Source organism: Rhinoderma darwinii, chromosome 5 (genome assembly GCF_050947455.1).
Source record: "Rhinoderma darwinii isolate aRhiDar2 chromosome 5, aRhiDar2.hap1, whole genome shotgun sequence".
NCBI lineage: Eukaryota > Metazoa > Chordata > Amphibia > Anura > Rhinodermatidae > Rhinoderma > Rhinoderma darwinii.
This window is the reverse complement of record NC_134691.1, coordinates 341271372-341289866: the sequence shown is the minus strand read 5'-3', so window position 1 is coordinate 341289866 and position 18495 is coordinate 341271372. Positions and strand designations below refer to the sequence as shown.

The 18495-nt window shown below is 38.9% G+C and overlaps 1 protein-coding gene across 1 annotated transcript in view; it reads left to right on the top strand.

Annotated features, from left to right (window-relative positions):
- Window positions 1-18495, top strand: part of LOC142652237 (uncharacterized) — a 52280-nt gene that overhangs the window by 11938 nt on the left and 21847 nt on the right. The window contains exons 2-3 of the mRNA XM_075827868.1: window positions 11218-11338; window positions 11910-12035. Of these exons, the coding sequence (XP_075683983.1) occupies window positions 11218-11338; window positions 11910-12035 (247 nt within the window). The remainder of the gene's footprint in view (window positions 1-11217; window positions 11339-11909; window positions 12036-18495) is intronic.

The following is an 18495-nucleotide window of genomic DNA, read 5'->3' as shown; positions in this document are numbered from 1 at the left end:
TTCACAAGGCGCTAAAACAAAACCGGTGTAAACAAGGCCTTATAGACTTTGTTTCAATTTGTCACATCAAGATGCTTTTTGCTAATTGGATAATTGTTGGGCTGGGAGATCTCTCTCGCAATCTCACCCCCACCCCGATTACATAATTGTCGTGACTCCGTCAAGAGCGGTAACTGTGACAATAGTATGAACAGAGGCAAAAAAAAACAAAATCGGAGGAAATGGTCTGTGTGGTGGGTCCTTTTTGAAAGATTGTGTCGGGCATTTTGCCTGATTTTATATCTATAACGTGTATATTTTACTTTAAAGAGGCTCTGTCACCAGATTCTCAAATCCCTATCTCCTACTGCATGTGATCGGCGCTGCAATGTAGAGAACAGGAACGTTTTGTTTTTTTAAAAACGTTCATTTTTGGCCAAGTTATGAGCTATTTTATATATATGCAAATGAGCTTTGAAATGGACAACTGAAATACTCTGTGCTGCCTTAAACTCAGCCTGACCTGTCCACAGAGTTTAAGGCAGCACAGAGTATTTCAGGAGCCGCGTTCTGCTCCCGTAGGTAAACGGGGTAGCAGCACTGCGAAGACCGCACGGAGAATTCACCGGCGGTCAGGATAGAACGTAGCAGCTAGATGAGGGGAACACACCCAGCTGCTAAGTGAGACACAGCAGGGCGCGCTTCCAACACAACCGTGCTGTTAGCTATACAGCCGACGGCTGTCAGACGTGCAGTAGGATCTTGTGCGGGGTGGTGACTTGCCAATCATGTGAAGGTGTTATGAGGACAGGAGTGGAGGAGAGGTAACAGACAGAGCTACGTAATGGTAAGAGCAGAGTTCACAGCAGTACAGAATATTTCAGGAGAGGAGCGTGCAGATGTTGAGGAGTGTATGACACTGACTGGTCACTGATGGGTCAGCGTCATACACCTAAACACGCACAGTTAAAAACACAATACACGCCCAGTTGGACATAACGAAAAAAAAACGCCCAGTTGTCCATTTCAAAGCTCATTTGCATAAATATAAAATAGCTCATAACTTGGCCAAAAATGAACGTTTTAAAAAAATAAAACGTTGCTGTAATCTACATTGCATGTACTCAGCACAGCGTGATCTCGCCAATACACCAACATAGGCTTTACTGAAGTGTCTTGAGAGTGAATAGACATCACCTCCAGCCTGGACACGATGTCTATTCACACTCCTGACGCTTCTGTAAAGTTTGTGTGGGACTTACTCACACAGTACAGCGTCGTCTCACGAGATCACGCTGTGCTGTGTAAGTCCCACAGAAACTTTACCGTAGTGTCGGGAGTGTAAATAGACATGGCGTCCTGGCTGGAGGTGATGTCTATTCACTCTCAAGACACTTAAGTAAAGTTAATGTGGGAGTATGTGACGTGATCTCGCGAGATCATGCTGTGTTGCGAGTACTGATAAAAATCAATGGAGAGAAGTGTATGACGCTGATTGGTCACTGATTGGTCAGTGTCATACACTCCTCTGTACAACGCCCAGTTGGTCAAAAGGTAAAACACGCCCAGTTGTCTATTAAGAAACGAATTAGCATAACTCTAAAATTGCTCATAACTTGCTCACAAATGATTGTTTTTCAAAATAAAAACCACTGCTGTTATCTACATTACGGCGCCGATCACATTATGTAGGAGACCGAGCACTTATAATCTGGTGACAGAGACGCTTTAAAGAAGGACAGTGCAAATAGCAAAATTTACAAAGCAAGTCCTCATGCACAAGGCCCTGCCCGTAATCACTGCCCGTGGTTGCGGGCAAAGCGGACAGCCACCCGCATTTTCGACCCGTGCTCCCATACAAAGTATGACAGCACGGACTGTAAAAAGCAAAAGATAGGACTTGTCCTATCTTTTGCGGAGGCTTTCTATGGCCCGGACTCCTTCTTGCAAAAATAAGGGAAGGTGTCCATGGTCAATAGAAGTGTCTTGGTCCGTAATAGCGGACCACAATTCTGGATAAATTCTACGGTCGTGTGCATGGGGCCTAAGGCCATATGTTCATCCATCCGTAAATACGGATCTGGAGTGCACCTGTATATACGGATCTGGAGTGCACCTGTATATACGGATCTGGAGTGCACCTGTATATACGGATCTGGAGTGCACCTGTATATACGGATCTGGAGTGCACCTGTAAATACGGATCTGGAGTGCACCTGTAAATACGGATCTGGAGTGCACCTGTAAATACGGATCTGGAGTGCACCTGTAAATACGGATCTGGAGTGCACCTGTAAATACGGATCTGGAGTGCACCTGTAAATACGGATCTGGAGTGCACCTGTAAATACGGATCTGGAGTGCACCTGTAAATACGGATCTGGAGTGCACCTGTAAATACGGATCTGGAGTGCACCTGTATATACGGATCTGGAGTGCACCTGTATATACGGATCTGGAGTGCACCTGTATATACGGATCTGGAGTGCACCTGTATATACGGATCTGGAGTGCACCTGTATATACGGATCTGGAGTGCACCTGTATATACGGATCTGGAGTGCACCTGTATATACGGATCTGGAGTGCACCTGTATATACGGATCTGGAGTGCACCTGTATATACGGATCTGGAGTGCACCTGTATATACGGATCTGGAGTGCACCTGTATATACGGATCTGGAGTGCACCTGTATATACGGATCTGGAGTGCACCTGTATATACGGATCTGGAGTGCACCTGTATATACGGATCCGCAAAGAGAAGAAAACCACAAATGATGTGCAACATCTGCAAACCTGGCGTCGCCTAGCAACACTACCGTAATTACGGCCGGCTACTGGTGCACATCCGTCTCCGTCCGTAATTATGGAAGCGCCCATAGACTTCCATGTCCGTAATTACAGACAAGAATAGGACATGTTCTATATTTTGCAAATCATTTCTATGGACCGGACCCCCATCCATAAACATACGGAAAGGTGTCTGTAGCCCATAGAAGTGAATGGGTCCTCAATTACAGATGAAAAATACGGTCGTGTGTATGAAACCCAATTTGCCAAAATCTGTCAATACGTGGAAATGTGTGAGGGTTAAAGGGGTTTTCCGGGACTATAACCTTGATGGTGGGGGGGGGGGGTCGGGTACGTGTTTGGCATCTGGGCTCCGGAGCTTTAAGCTACTCGCATGTTGGCGCCATGAGGATCCTTTATTGTTTTCAATGCGCTAAGAAATGTGTCCTGAGACGTGGGGGGAGGGGCGGGTTCGCAGATTTTGTTTGGTGCAGCGTGGAGACTTGTGAGCACATTGTAACGATATAAAGACGTTGTGTTCCTTATCGGGAAGTATTTTGTTCCGCCGTTTATCATCAAGGTCGTCGTCTCCGAGTCTGAGATGGAAAAGACGTCCTCTCTATTTTGTCCTGAAGTACAGAGATACGCTTTGATTAAATCCATTGTCCAATCCACGATCTGTGATCCTGATGTCTGATCTGTCCATGGACGTGTGATGGACACACAGGTGCAGGGCTCGTTACAGAGCTCTGCCGTAACTGGAATCGGTCCATCCCATGTACAGGACATATTTGTATCCGCAGTGAATAGTGTAACATTCAGTGTCCTGGGTGTTTGTTACTATGTATCACTCTGCAGAAGATCATTCAGTCTAATGTCCAGAGGATGTATATAGCTCACACAGGATTGTCTAGACTGGATGCAATTATAACGAACCCTCAGCTGTGAGAAGTAGTAGGTCTGTACAGGTTTTTAGCCTTTGGATGTTACCAGAGTTTACAATCGCTGACAGCAAGCAGAAATTGAAACAAAGTATATTAGAATGTGCAGAACTTTTCATTATACACGGATTAGGGCCTGTTCACATCAGCGTTGGCTTTCCGTTGAGGGGTTCCGTCAGGTTTCCGTTTTTTTAGACGGAATCAATAGTCGCAGTTAAAAGGACTTTTCGAGTCCTTTTAAAATTGACATTGTGTGTCCGTGCGCTGAATATTATTTGGGCCTTTTTGTTAATTGCACGTATCATATTCTCCGCTTTTGAGGATGTTGGGAGTTGCAGTGATGATATCACAGTCGGGATGTTACCTGGAGAGCGCTCGGCTCGGTGTATTAGGCTTTGTGGTGAGAATCATTTACGCTCCTCACATTCAATATTTCTCTTTATTTGCAAATGATTTTTCACTAATTGCTTCTCTCTGAGAGGTTAATAGCCGTGTGTGTAAAGATCGCTAATTGCCGTGTAATTATTCACTGTGAGCGCATTTCTGCAGATGACGGGATCGTAGACAAAGCACCAGGGGGTCGCCAGGAGAAAAAAATCATAGCGGTATCCGGGCCGGAGGTTCACACCACCTGAGCTGCCGGGAACTACAAGTCTCAGCATGTCAGGCCGGCTTTAAAGGGGTTTTAAATAAATAAAGCTTAATCATTGCATACATTAAAAATCCTATAACTTTCTAATATACGTCGTGTTCCAGTTTCTCACCATTTTCAAGATCTTTGTTGCTTTCTTTACATTCCGAGAAAGTAAACCTGTATACAGCGGGTCCTGCTCTCCGCTGAGAAGTGGATACAATGTATCAGTCTAGGCAGCAAAACACATCCAGCAGGACCTACACAAATGTATCTGGTTGTTTGCTACAATGTAGCAGTCTGGAGTCCAGGTCGTTAAGTCCTTGTTCACATTGCGTTCTATGCCTTGTGTCTGATGTATACGTCGGAAGGAGTCCTGGCATATCCCTCCAATGGAAGTTTGTGACGTAACCCACTGCGTAGGCATACAGCGGGATACTTCACCTGAACTCCCCGGCCAGAGCACTCTGACCTGGGACTCCTGTCTTTGGAAACTAATGTATCGACAGTGTCGTTAGGAGATTTAAGATCCCGGAATCCCCGGCTGCAGCGTCCACTCTGTAGTTAAGAGCCCTGACATCACTGTCCATATATGGACCGTGATGTCAGCAGCTTCCCTATAGCCAGAATATTGTGTTGAGCACTACCTTGTGTTTTCCCTGGGGTCTCCAGCCCTAGTGAAGCTCCTCTGGATATACGTTTCAGGGTATGTTTAAACGCCTCGAAAAACAGCTAAAAATACGGGGCTGAACACCTCCAGACATCTGCCCGAAAAACAGTGTTTCGCTCCGACTGGGCATTTTTTTACGCAGTTGTCACTTATTGAGCCGTTTTTGGAGCAGTTTTTATTAAGTCAATAGAAAAACAGCTTAAAAAAACGGCCGTGTAAAAAACAGCTGAAAATCAGAGGGATCCCTCAGGATGTAATAGCGTAGTATACTACGTTCTTCCATCTTCCCAAAAAAAAAAAGAAGTTATACCAGCCCAAATGCGGCCGAAAGTACTCTTTTAGCGTCCGTCTGCTAATGGAGCCCAATACACGCTAATTGTAGGGCTGAAACTATGTGAATCCGGCCTTAGGCCTCATGCACACGACCGTATTTTTTCCCACCCGTAAATACTGGCGGAAATACGGGTCCGGTGTCACACGTATTCGACCCGTTTTGCACCAGTATTTACGAACCCGTGCCCGTAAATATGGGTCCGGTGTCACCCGTATTCCACCCGTATTTACGGGCACGTTTTTGGCGGCAAAATAGCACTGCACTAATCGGCAGCCCCTTCTCTCTATCAGTGCAGGATAGAGAGAAGGGACAGCCTTTTCTGTAATAAAAGTTAAAGAAATTCATACTTACCCGGCCGTTGTCTTGGTGACGCGTCCCTCTCTTCACATCCAGCCCGACATCCCTGGATGACGCGGCAGTCCATGTGACCGCTGCAGCCTGTGATTGACCTGTGATTGGCTGCAGCGGTCACATGGCCTGAAACGTCATCCAGGACGTCGGGCCGGATGTCGAGAGGGACGCGTCACCAAGGCAACGGGCGGGAGACCGGACTGGAGGAAGCAGCCGGTAAGTATGAAAGTCTTTTATTTTTATTTTTTACAGGTTTATACTGATCGGTAGTCACTGTCCAGGGTGCTGAGTTACTGCCGATCAGTTAACTCTTTCAGCTCCCTGGACAGTGACTATTTACTGACGTCGCTTAGCAACGCTGCCGTAATGACGGGTGCACACATGTAGCCACCCGTCATTACGAGAGCTCCATAGACTTCTATGGACTGTCCGTGCCGTTATTACGGCCTGAAATAAGACATGTTCTATCTTTTTCAACGGCACGGGCACCTTCCCGTGAGAAAACGGGAAGGCACCCGTCGCCAATAGAAGTCTATGAGCCCGTTATTAGGGGTCGTAATTACGACCCGTAATAACGGGAGTTTTTACGGTCGTGTGCATGAGGCCTAAGAGCATTGTCTAGACTGGATACAATTGTATCCACTTTTCACCTGAGAGCAGGACTAGGTATGTATAGGGTTAAATGCATATGAATGTAAACCAGAATGTTCTCACTCATTGACAGCAAGCAAATCTCCTGAAAATGGTAAAGAATTGAAACGCAAAGAGGGGAATTTAACAAGTTTTCTATGCCAGATTTGTGGCGTAAAAAAGGTGCAAATGGCTTAAAAGTTGCAAAATTGCGTCCTATTGAGCCATCTCAGCAGCTCTTACCACGTTTCTAAAAGTGTCCGAAACAAAGGGGGGGGGGGGGGTCGACGCATTTACTATAATTTCAGCCAGAAACTGGGGTTAATTTTAGCAGGAATCCTATGTCCTCTCCTGGCTGGCGTAGATTTCACTTGGTGGCGCGCGGGAAGCTGAAGATTTGACAATTTTAGTAAGAGGCGCCAGCTCTTACTCCGGCTTCTTTCCTATAAAGACAAATGCATGAATCGCCAGTCCTAATAAATTCCGCCGTTGTATATTCGAAAGTTGTAGAACGTTTCATTTATACAGCGATTCAGCTTTATCTATATCAAGCCGGAAAACCCTGGGGGTCATTCCAGTCAAAATGGAAATGTTTTTTTCTTGGATTGCAGCTGCTCTCCCCCATTTACTTACCGCGTTCTTCACCGCCTATAACGTAATGATGTGAACTACATGACAGGAGCACAAGCGCCTTGGAAAAAGTGGGTGGGGCATGACACAAGGAATGAAGGTAGAGGAGGGAGGAACTCGGGAATGCACCATTTTCTTATATTTTTCTCTTTCACACACGCCCCCCCCCCCTCCATTCTGGAGCCATGACTTTTACGTTTTTCCATCAACATAGCCGTATGAGGGTTTTTGTTTTTTTTGTGGGACGAGTGAAGTTTTTAATGGCACTATTTCACGTACAGGGAAACCGAACATCAAAAATCTTTGTGGGGTGTAATGGTAAAATATCCTTTTGATTTTTGAGGTTTTGCTTTTACGGCGTTCACCGTGGAAGTAAAAAAGAATTGTTCATTTCATTCTGTGGGCCGATGCGATTACGGGGATACCAAATTTGATATAGTTATTTTTATATATTTTACTTTCACAAAATGAAACAATTTAAGAAAAAAAAAAAGGTTTTGTCGGCATATTCTGATAACTTTTTCTTATTCTTCAGTTGGTGTGAGGTCTTTGTTTTTTGCGGGGCGAGCTGTAGTTTTTATTAGTACCATTTTGGGGTGCATTACTTTTTTTTTTTAATACATTTTTTTTCGGGAAGGTGAGGTGTTTAAAAAAAGAAAAACAGCAATTCTGTTTTTTTTATACGGCCAGATAGTGCTATATTGTAAGAGTTTGGCCTTTTATGGATGCTGCGATACCAATTATTGTTATTTATTTACATTAATTGATGGGAAAAATGTAGAATATTATTTTTTTATTTTATTTTTTACTTTTAATATTTTATTTTTTTTCTATGTTAGTAATGTTTTCTGTATGCGCTGCCCAATCCGCATAATACTGGTCTCCTTCTTCCCTACCCAGCAACACAGCCTGATCATATAGTATACAGCTTCCATTCCCGACTGTGTATTCATCTGGTGATCTCTCTGGTTGTTTCACAGCTAGATCTAGAGATTAGAATCTCCTCTTTCATAAGCCCCCAGAGCCGCTGTTGTAGGTGATCCACAGCCGGAGATCTGGCTATTTGAAGTGATCCCCCTTCCCTCCAGCCTCAGTCTCTCACACTGTGTGAAGCAGCTTCATGCTGATAGGACCGCATTGGAAGCTGGGAGGAGCTCCACCTCAGGAGAATCGCTGGTGTTGGCGCCCACTTGTCTAGTATACCCTCATTTGCATATTTAGAAATAAATCATAATCGTGAAAATTGTGTCCCAAAAAGATTTCAAAGTTATCAGTGTGACCGCGCCCATTAGATTAGCGAGGGGATTGGGCATTACTAAACTAGTGACAGATCCCGGAGTATTTTGACTCTTTCCATTATTAAATGCCTGGTAGGTGCAGGTCCCAACTCTGGGAATCTCGCCCATTGGAAACCACCCCCCGCCCTTCCCCCATTTTCTGATTTATAACCGTTGCGGTCTCTTAGACCTTGGTGGGGTAATGGTTACGTGAATAGCGGAGTGCAGCGGGCTCTGCTCTTTCAGTAAATCACATAGGCTCAAGCGTGTCCCCCCTCTCCATCGAGCTCAATGGAGCATGCAAGGAATAGAAAAACGAGGTCCCTGAACCGTCCTCCTCCCGATAGGTGAGAGTCCCAGAGGTGGGGATAGCACCTACCAGACGTTTATGGAATAGCCTGTGGATGTCTCCCTGCTTAAGATGGAAATACTCCTTTAACTTATAATATACACGTTTACTGGGGAAAAGGCTTGTGAAGGGATTAAGGCATCCCCCGCCTGCGATATCTGGCACCTGCAGATCATCTCAGCCAAGAAATTCCTTTCTCACTCTCCATGAAGATACCAACTGTGCGGATAGGGTCCTGGTGACACATTTCTGATGGGGGAAGGGAAGGGTCAGCCTACTACTTTATCTTCACCACGGTGTCTGACGACTGGCGAGAGAAGTGCAGAACTTTTTTTTTGGTCGAGTCTTTTGTTTGATCCAAAACCTCATATTAAGCAGCGGATGTTTCTCTGTTGATTCCCACCAGTTTTAATGGGATCTGATAATCCGCTGTAAACTTTTTAGGACCCAGATAAAATACCCTAGGGGTTAACTTTTTTATTAGCCTAGGAATAAAAATAATATCTATAGACATCAAGAGAAGACAACCCAAAAATTTGGGTGCCAGAGTTGCGGAATTTGGCTTCTTTCAGTTACAATCTACAAAACCAGACGACACGAGGACGAGGTTCTGATCGGAGGATTTTTTTTTAAGGAAAACTGACCGATTTGTTAACACCTTCATTATAAAAGCTGGAGGCAGAGAACGGGGTCCCATCGTCTCCTCCCTCTCCCTGCACAGTGACTTGGCACAGAGCATGCCCACTGCACTCTCTCATAGAGGTCAACAAGTCGTTTCAAGCTTTCTTATTTCCAGGTGCCTGCTGTAAAGAAAATCTGTGGAACTGTGGTACTGCGGTACTCAACCCAAGCAAGATGGCTGCCCCATAATAATGTAAACAACATAGAATCAAAAAATGTGCAGAATTTTTTTTATTTTTCACTATATATATGATCTGTTCCTCTTAAGGATGTACAATACTTTATGTATGATATAGAGACTACATAGAAATACATTGATGTCCAATCACGACAAACTCTTAGCCACAGTACAAACACGTAATTACTAAGAGTTCTCTGCTGTGGACAATCCATACTTGTTAGGATTTCTTGACAACAAGCTGAACAGTCTCCCCCTGCTGGGACACAGCGATCAGCTGCAATCTGTGGGAGAACCTGGCAGTAAATGTTAAACTTCTCTGCAGTGCCACCAGAGGTGAAATGAAGTATTGCAGTGTCCATTATTCATATCAATGTGTTGTCTGTGTAATACAGGACAGGACAGGTTCTCCAGAGAGAGACACACTCTGTGACCGCTCTCCACTCTGACCAGGAGATGAGGATCCTGAACAGAAGACCCCCCTCTATTTACCCAGAATCCCCTAACTGGGTGTATGACAATAGGATTTCTGTGCAGGTTACCCCTTTTAAATACTTTAATAACCTGCTATTTTGCATTACTTTCAAGGTTGGAAATGCAGATCTTTTGGCGAGTTATGTTGTCGTAGTGAGATAAGCGACATCTGAACAGGATATGATGAACAAAACGTAGTAGTAGAAAGGTCAATGGCAAAACCTGCGAGGCTCCTGGAGAGGCACGTTCAAGGCTACTTACTAGGGCCTCATGCACACAAACGTGTTTTTGCGGCCGCAACTTTCCCGCAAATCTGAGGGTGAATTGCGGACTCATTCATTTCTATGGGCCCATGCACACGACCGTGGTTTCCACACTCCGTGCATTAGTCGGGAGCCCGGACTGCAAAAAGATAGGACATGTCATTCAACGGGCCGCATTTGCGGTCCGGGCTTATTTTCCGGTGCATGAGGCCTAACTCTATATACATTTATATATATATATTTTTTTATATATATATATATATATATATATAATATGTTACCACGGTGTTCTTGTTGTAATAGCAAAGACCTCTAGTTATAACCTCTGGGTTACGTGTATTTACATCGTATGATATAAAATGGAGTCCGAGACCGTTCTGTACAATACTTGCCTGTCTCAGCCAGTAGCAAATTTCTGGGGACCATCTGACAAATCTGCGACCCATTTGATTCTTAATTTTCTCTTGAGATGCTGCACTTCGAGGTGTCTGACAGCCACTTGTCTACCTCTCCCTAGTGGGAAAAAAAACCCACGGGTTGTGGCCATTGGTGTCTTGGAGCATTGGCATTGTTCTCCAGAATGTCAGACGTGGCCGCCTGGTTAGTAGGGATACATTGTAACAACTACAGTCTTCTCAATGGGGTTGTCAAGCAGCACATCCATAGCAACCAGTCTATCTCAGATCACTCAAGCTCAAGGCAGAATGGTCATTGAATTGAGAACAGAAAAGGTGGAAGGACTTCGAGGTTAAGGCATATGGACATTATAGAGGGGGTCACCATTTCAGGACCCCCCCTAATGTAAGCTAGAGTGGAGAGGTGCTCTGTAAGATTGGCTCCAGACGTCCATTTATTACATGGTTGGATGATTGTCCATCCATGTCTGGCCAGAGAAGGCTTCCCCTGGCAAAATCAGCCGTTTACCGAGGCAGCCGGCGGACAATCTGAAAGAGGTCGTCTCTTCTATACCTTGTACAACCATATTTCTGTTCTAATAAAGAACTAACCTACCACCTTCTTGTCTCTTCCTCTCAGGTGACCTTTGACGATGCTGCTATTTACTTCTCAGAGGAACAATGGCAGAACCTGGAGGAGTTTCAGAAGAAGATCTACAAGGAGCTCATCAAAGAAATCTATGAAACGATGCTGGCCCTGGGTGAGGATGACTCATTGGCTGCGAACATGGAAGCGTCTCAATCGAGATTCATAGAAGTAGCGCTGGTGACTGACAGATCAAAAACTTTCCGACCAGTAGAATAGATTTCCATCTTGGCGTCGTAGATATATCAATCATCGCGAGCGCTTGGGACTATTGCTGAAATCTGCTGACATATTGGCTTCCTGTTCCATCTCATCCACTTTGCTGCTACTGTATCGTGCTGCCGATTTTCCTCAGTGAATTCCATTGCGGAAAATCCGTTTTTAGATGCAGATTTTTAATTTTTGTGCCGAAACAGGTGCAGTTTATATATTGAGGATTTGGGTGCGTTTTTTTTATTTTTATAGACTTGACATGCTGCAGATTTTAAAATCCACACCGCAGGTGTAATTTACATGTAGATAACATTACTAAAAATGAATTTACTTTGCTGGTTCTGTATTACACTGTGAATTTGCCACGGGAAATCCACACGTAATGTGCATGTGGCCCAACTGGTGCCCAGTGGATTGTCAAGATTTGCACATTACCTAGGAAAGCGCCTAAAACTTATTTTAATGTTTAACAGGATACCGCATCCCAAAACCGGAAATTGTGTCCCGAATTGAGCGGGGGGAAGAACCGTGTATTGACTCGTGCAAGAAGCCAAAACTGCAGGAATCCCAGCCAGAGGGCACTCCAGTCGGAAGTAAAGGTGCCTACACCATGTCTATATCTTATTTCTTAGTTATTAAAAAATTACCAGTAAAACAGAAATCATTACTAAGGCACCTGGTAAAGACATATTATAGGTTTTTCTAAATCACTTTTCATGTCTCAAGAGCGAAGACCACTATAATACTGGCCCCAATAAACAAGAATATAACTACTATAATACTGGCCCCTATATACAAGAATATAACTACTATAATACTGCTCCCTATATACAAGAATATAACTACTATAATACTGCCCCTATATACAAGAATATAACTACTATAATACTGCCCCTATATACAAGAATATAACTACTATAATACTGCCCCTATATACAAGAATATAACTACTATAATACTGCTCCCCTATATACAAGAATATAACTACTATAATACTGCTCCTATATACAAGAATATATCTACTATAATACTGCCCCTATGTACAAGAATATAACTACTATAATACTGCTCCTATGTACAAGAATATAACTACTATAATACTGCCCCTATATACAAGAATATAACTACTATAATACTGCCCCCTATATACAAGAATATAACTACTATAATACTGCCCACTATATACTAGAATATAACTACTATAATACTGCTCCTATATACTAGAATATAACTACTATAATACTGCTCCTATATACAAGAATATAACTACTATAATACTGCTCCTATATACAAGAATATAACTACTATAATACTGCCCCCTATATACAAGAATATAACTACTATAATACTGCCCCCTATATACAAGAATATAACTACTATAATACTGCCTCCTATATACAAGAATATATCTACTATAATACTGCTCCTATATACAAGAATATAACTACTATAATACTGCCCCTATATACAAGAATATAACTACTATAATACTGCCCTATATACAAGAATATAACTACTATAATACTGCCCTATATACAAGAATATAACTACTATAATACTGCTCCCTATATACAAGAATATAACTTCTATAATACTGCTCCTATATACAAGAATATAACTACTATAATACTGCCCCTATATACAAGAATATAACTACTATAATACTGCTCCCCTATATACAAGAATATAACTACTATAATACTGCTCCTATGTACAAGAATATAACTACTATAATACTGCCCCCTATATACAAGATGATTACTATAATACTGCCCCTATATACAAGAATATAACTACTATAATACTGCCCCCTATATACAAGAATATAACTACTATAATACTGCCCCTATGTACAAGAATATAACTACTATAATACTGCTCCTATGTACAAGAATATAACTACTATAATACTGCCCCTATATACAAGAATATAACTACTATAATACTGCCCCATATATACAAGAATATAACTACTATAATACTGCCCGCTATATACTAGAATATAACTACTATAATACTGCTCCTATATACTAGAATATAACTACTATAATACTGCTCCTATATACAAGAATATAACTACTATAATACTGCTCCTATATACAAGAATATAACTACTATAATACTGCCCCCTATATACAAGAATATAACTACTATAATACTGCCCCCTATATACAAGAATATAACTACTATAATACTGCCTCCTATATACAAGAATATATCTACTATAATACTGCTCCTATATACAAGAATATAACTACTATAATACTGCCCCTATATACAAGAATATAACTACTATAATACTGCCCTATATACAAGAATATAACTACTATAATACTGCCCTATATACAAGAATATAACTACTATAATACTGCTCCCTATATACAAGAATATAACTTCTATAATACTGCTCCTATATACAAGAATATAACTACTATAATACTGCCCCTATATACAAGAATATAACTACTATAATACTGCTCCCCTATATACAAGAATATAACTACTATAATACTGCTCCTATGTACAAGAATATAACTACTATAATACTGCCCCCTATATACAAGATGATTACTATAATACTGCCCCTATATACAAGAATATAACTACTATAATACTGCCCCCTATATACAAGAATATAACTACTATAATACTGCCCCCTATATACAAGAATATAACTACTATAATACTGCTCCTTTATACAAGAATATAACTACTATAATACTACCCCCTATATACAAGAATATAACTACTATAATACTGCCCCTATATACAAGAATATAAGTACTATAATACTGCCCCTACATACAAGAATATAACTACTATAATACTGCTCCTTTATACAAGAATATAACTACTATAATACTGCTCCATATATACAAGAATAGAACTACTATAATACTGCCCCTATATACAAGAATATAACTACTATAATACTGCCCCTATGTACAAGAATATAACTACTATAATACTTCCCCCTATATACAAGAATATAACTACTATAATACTGCCTCCTATATACAATGAATATAACTACTATAATACTGCCCCTATATACAAGAATATAACTACTATAATACTGCCCCCTATATACAGGAATATAACTACTATAATACTGCCACTATATACAAAAATATAACCACTATAATACTGCTCCTATATACAAGAATATAACTACTATAATACTGCTAATATATACAAGAATATAACTACTATAATACTGCTCCTATATACAAGAATATACCTTTAATACTGCTCCTATATACAAGAATATAACTACTCCTATATACAAGAATATAACTACTCCTATATACAAGAATATAACTACTATAATACTGCCCTCTATATACAAGAATATAACTACTATAATACTGCTAATATATACAAGAATATAACTACTATAATACTGCTCCTATATACAAGAATATACCTTTAATACTGCTCCTATATACAAGAATATAACTACTCCTATATACAAGAATATAACTACTATAATACTGCCCTCTATATACAAGAATATAACTACTATAATACTGCTCCCTATGTACAAGAATATAACTACTATAATACTGCTCCCTATGTACAAGAATATAACTACTATAATACTGCTCCCTATGTACAAGAATATAACTACTATAATACTGCCCCCCTATATACAAGAATATAACTACTATAATACTGCTCCCTATATACAAGAATATAACTACTATAATACTGCTCCTATATACAAGAATATAACTACTATAATACTACCCCCTATATACAAGAATATACCTTTAATACTGCTCCTATATACAAGAATATAACTACTCCTATATACAAGAATATAACTACTCCTATATACAAGAATATAACTACTATAATACTGCCCTCTATATACAAGAATATAACTACTATAATACTGCTAATATATACAAGAATATAACTACTATAATACTGCTCCTATATACAAGAATATACCTTTAATACTGCTCCTATATACAAGAATATAACTACTCCTATATACAAGAATATAACTACTCCTATATACAAGAATATAACTACTATAATACTGCCCTCTATATACAAGAATATAACTACTATAATACTGCTCCCTATGTACAAGAATATAACTACTATAATACTGCTCCCTATGTACAAGAATATAACTACTATAATACTGCTCCCTATGTACAAGAATATAACTACTATAATACTGCCCCCCTATATACAAGAATATAACTACTATAATACTGCTCCCTATATACAAGAATATAACTACTATAATACTGCTCCTATATACAAGAATATAACTACTATAATACTACCCCCTATATACAAGAATATAACTACTATAATTCAGCTCCCTATGTACAAGAATATAACTACTATAATACTGCCCATATATACAAGAATATAACTACTATAATACTGCCCCCTATATACAAGAATATAACTACTATAATACTGCTCCTTTATACAAGAATATAACTACTATAATACTGCCCTCTATATACAAGAATATAACTACTATAATACTGCTCCTATATGCAAGAATATAACTACTATAATACTGTCCCCTATATACAAGAATATAACTACTATAATACTGCTCCTATATACTAGAATATAACTACTATAATACTGCCCCTATATACAAGAATATAACTACTATAATACTGCTCCCCTATATACAAGAATATAACTACTATAATACTGCCCCTATATACAAGAATATAACTACTATAATACTGCCCCCTATATACAAGAATATAACTACTATAACACTGCCCGCTATATACTAGAATATAACTACTATAATACTGCTCCTATATACTAGAATATAACTACTATAATACTGCTCCTATATACAAGAATATAACTACTATAATACTGCTCCTATATACAAGAATATAACTACTATAATACTGCCCCCTATATACAAGAATATAACTACTATAATACTGCCCCCTATATACAAGAATATAACTACTATAATACTGCCTCCTATATACAAGAATATATCTACTATAATACTGCTCCTATATACAAGAATATAACTACTATAATACTGCCCCTATATACAAGAATATAACTACTATAATACTGCCCTATATACAAGAATATAACTACTATAATACTGCCCTATATACAAGAATATAACTACTATAATACTGCTCCCTATATACAAGAATATAACTTCTATAATACTGCTCCTATATACAAGAATATAACTACTATAATACTGCCCCTATATACAAGAATATAACTACTATAATACTGCTCCCCTATATACAAGAATATAACTACTATAATACTGCTCCTATGTACAAGAATATAACTACTATAATACTGCCCCCTATATACAAGATGATTACTATAATACTGCCCCTATATACAAGAATATAACTACTATAATACTGCCCCCTATATACAAGAATATAACTACTATAATACTGCCCCCTATATACAAGAATATAACTACTATAATACTGCTCCTTTATACAAGAATATAACTACTATAATACTACCCCCTATATACAAGAATATAACTACTATAATACTGCCCCTATATACAAGAATATAAGTACTATAATACTGCCCCTACATACAAGAATATAACTACTATAATACTGCTCCTTTATACAAGAATATAAATACTATAATACTGCTCCATATATACAAGAATAGAACTACTATAATACTGCCCCTATATACAAGAATATAACTACTATAATACTGCCCCTATGTACAAGAATATAACTACTATAATACTTCCCCCTATATACAAGAATATAACTACTATAATACTGCCTCCTATATACAATGAATATAACTACTATAATACTGCCCCTATATACAAGAATATAACTACTATAATACTGCCCCCTATATACAGGAATATAACTACTATAATACTGCCACTATATACAAAAATATAACCACTATAATACTGCTCCTATATACAAGAATATAACTACTATAATACTGCTAATATATACAAGAATATAACTACTATAATACTGCTCCTATATACAAGAATATACCTTTAATACTGCTCCTATATACAAGAATATAACTACTCCTATATACAAGAATATAACTACTCCTATATACAAGAATATAACTACTATAATACTGCCCTCTATATACAAGAATATAACTACTATAATACTGCTCCCTATGTACAAGAATATAACTACTATAATACTGCTCCCTATGTACAAGAATATAACTACTATAATACTGCCCCCCTATATACAAGAATATAACTACTATAATACTGCTCCCTATATACAAGAATATAACTACTATAATACTGCTCCTATATACAAGAATATAACTACTATAATACTACCCCCTATATACAAGAATATAACTACTATAATTCAGCTCCCTATGTACAAGAATATAACTACTATAATACTGCCCATATATACAAGAATATAACTACTATAATACTGCCCCCTATATACAAGAATATAACTACTATAATACTGTCTCCTATATACTAGAATATAACTACTATAATACTGCCCCTATATACAAGAATATAACTACTATAATACTGCTCCCCTATATACAAGAATATAACTACTATAATACTGCCCCTATATACAAGAATATAACTACTATAATACTGCTAATATATACAAGAATATAACTACTATAATACTGCTCCTATATACAAGAATATACCTTTAATACTGCTCCTATATACAAGAATATAACTACTCCTATATACAAGAATATAACTACTCGTATATACAAGAATATAACTACTATAATACTGCCCTCTATATACAAGAATATAACTACTATAATACTGCTCCCTATGTACAAGAATATAACTACTATAATACTGCCCCCCTATATACAAGAATATAACTACTATAATACTGCTCCCTATATACAAGAATATAACTACTATAATACTGCTCCTATATACAAGAATATAACTACTATAATACTACCCCCTATATACAAGAATATAACTACTATAATTCAGCTCCCTATGTACAAGAATATAACTACTATAATACTGCCCATATATACAAGAATATAACTACTATAATACTGCCC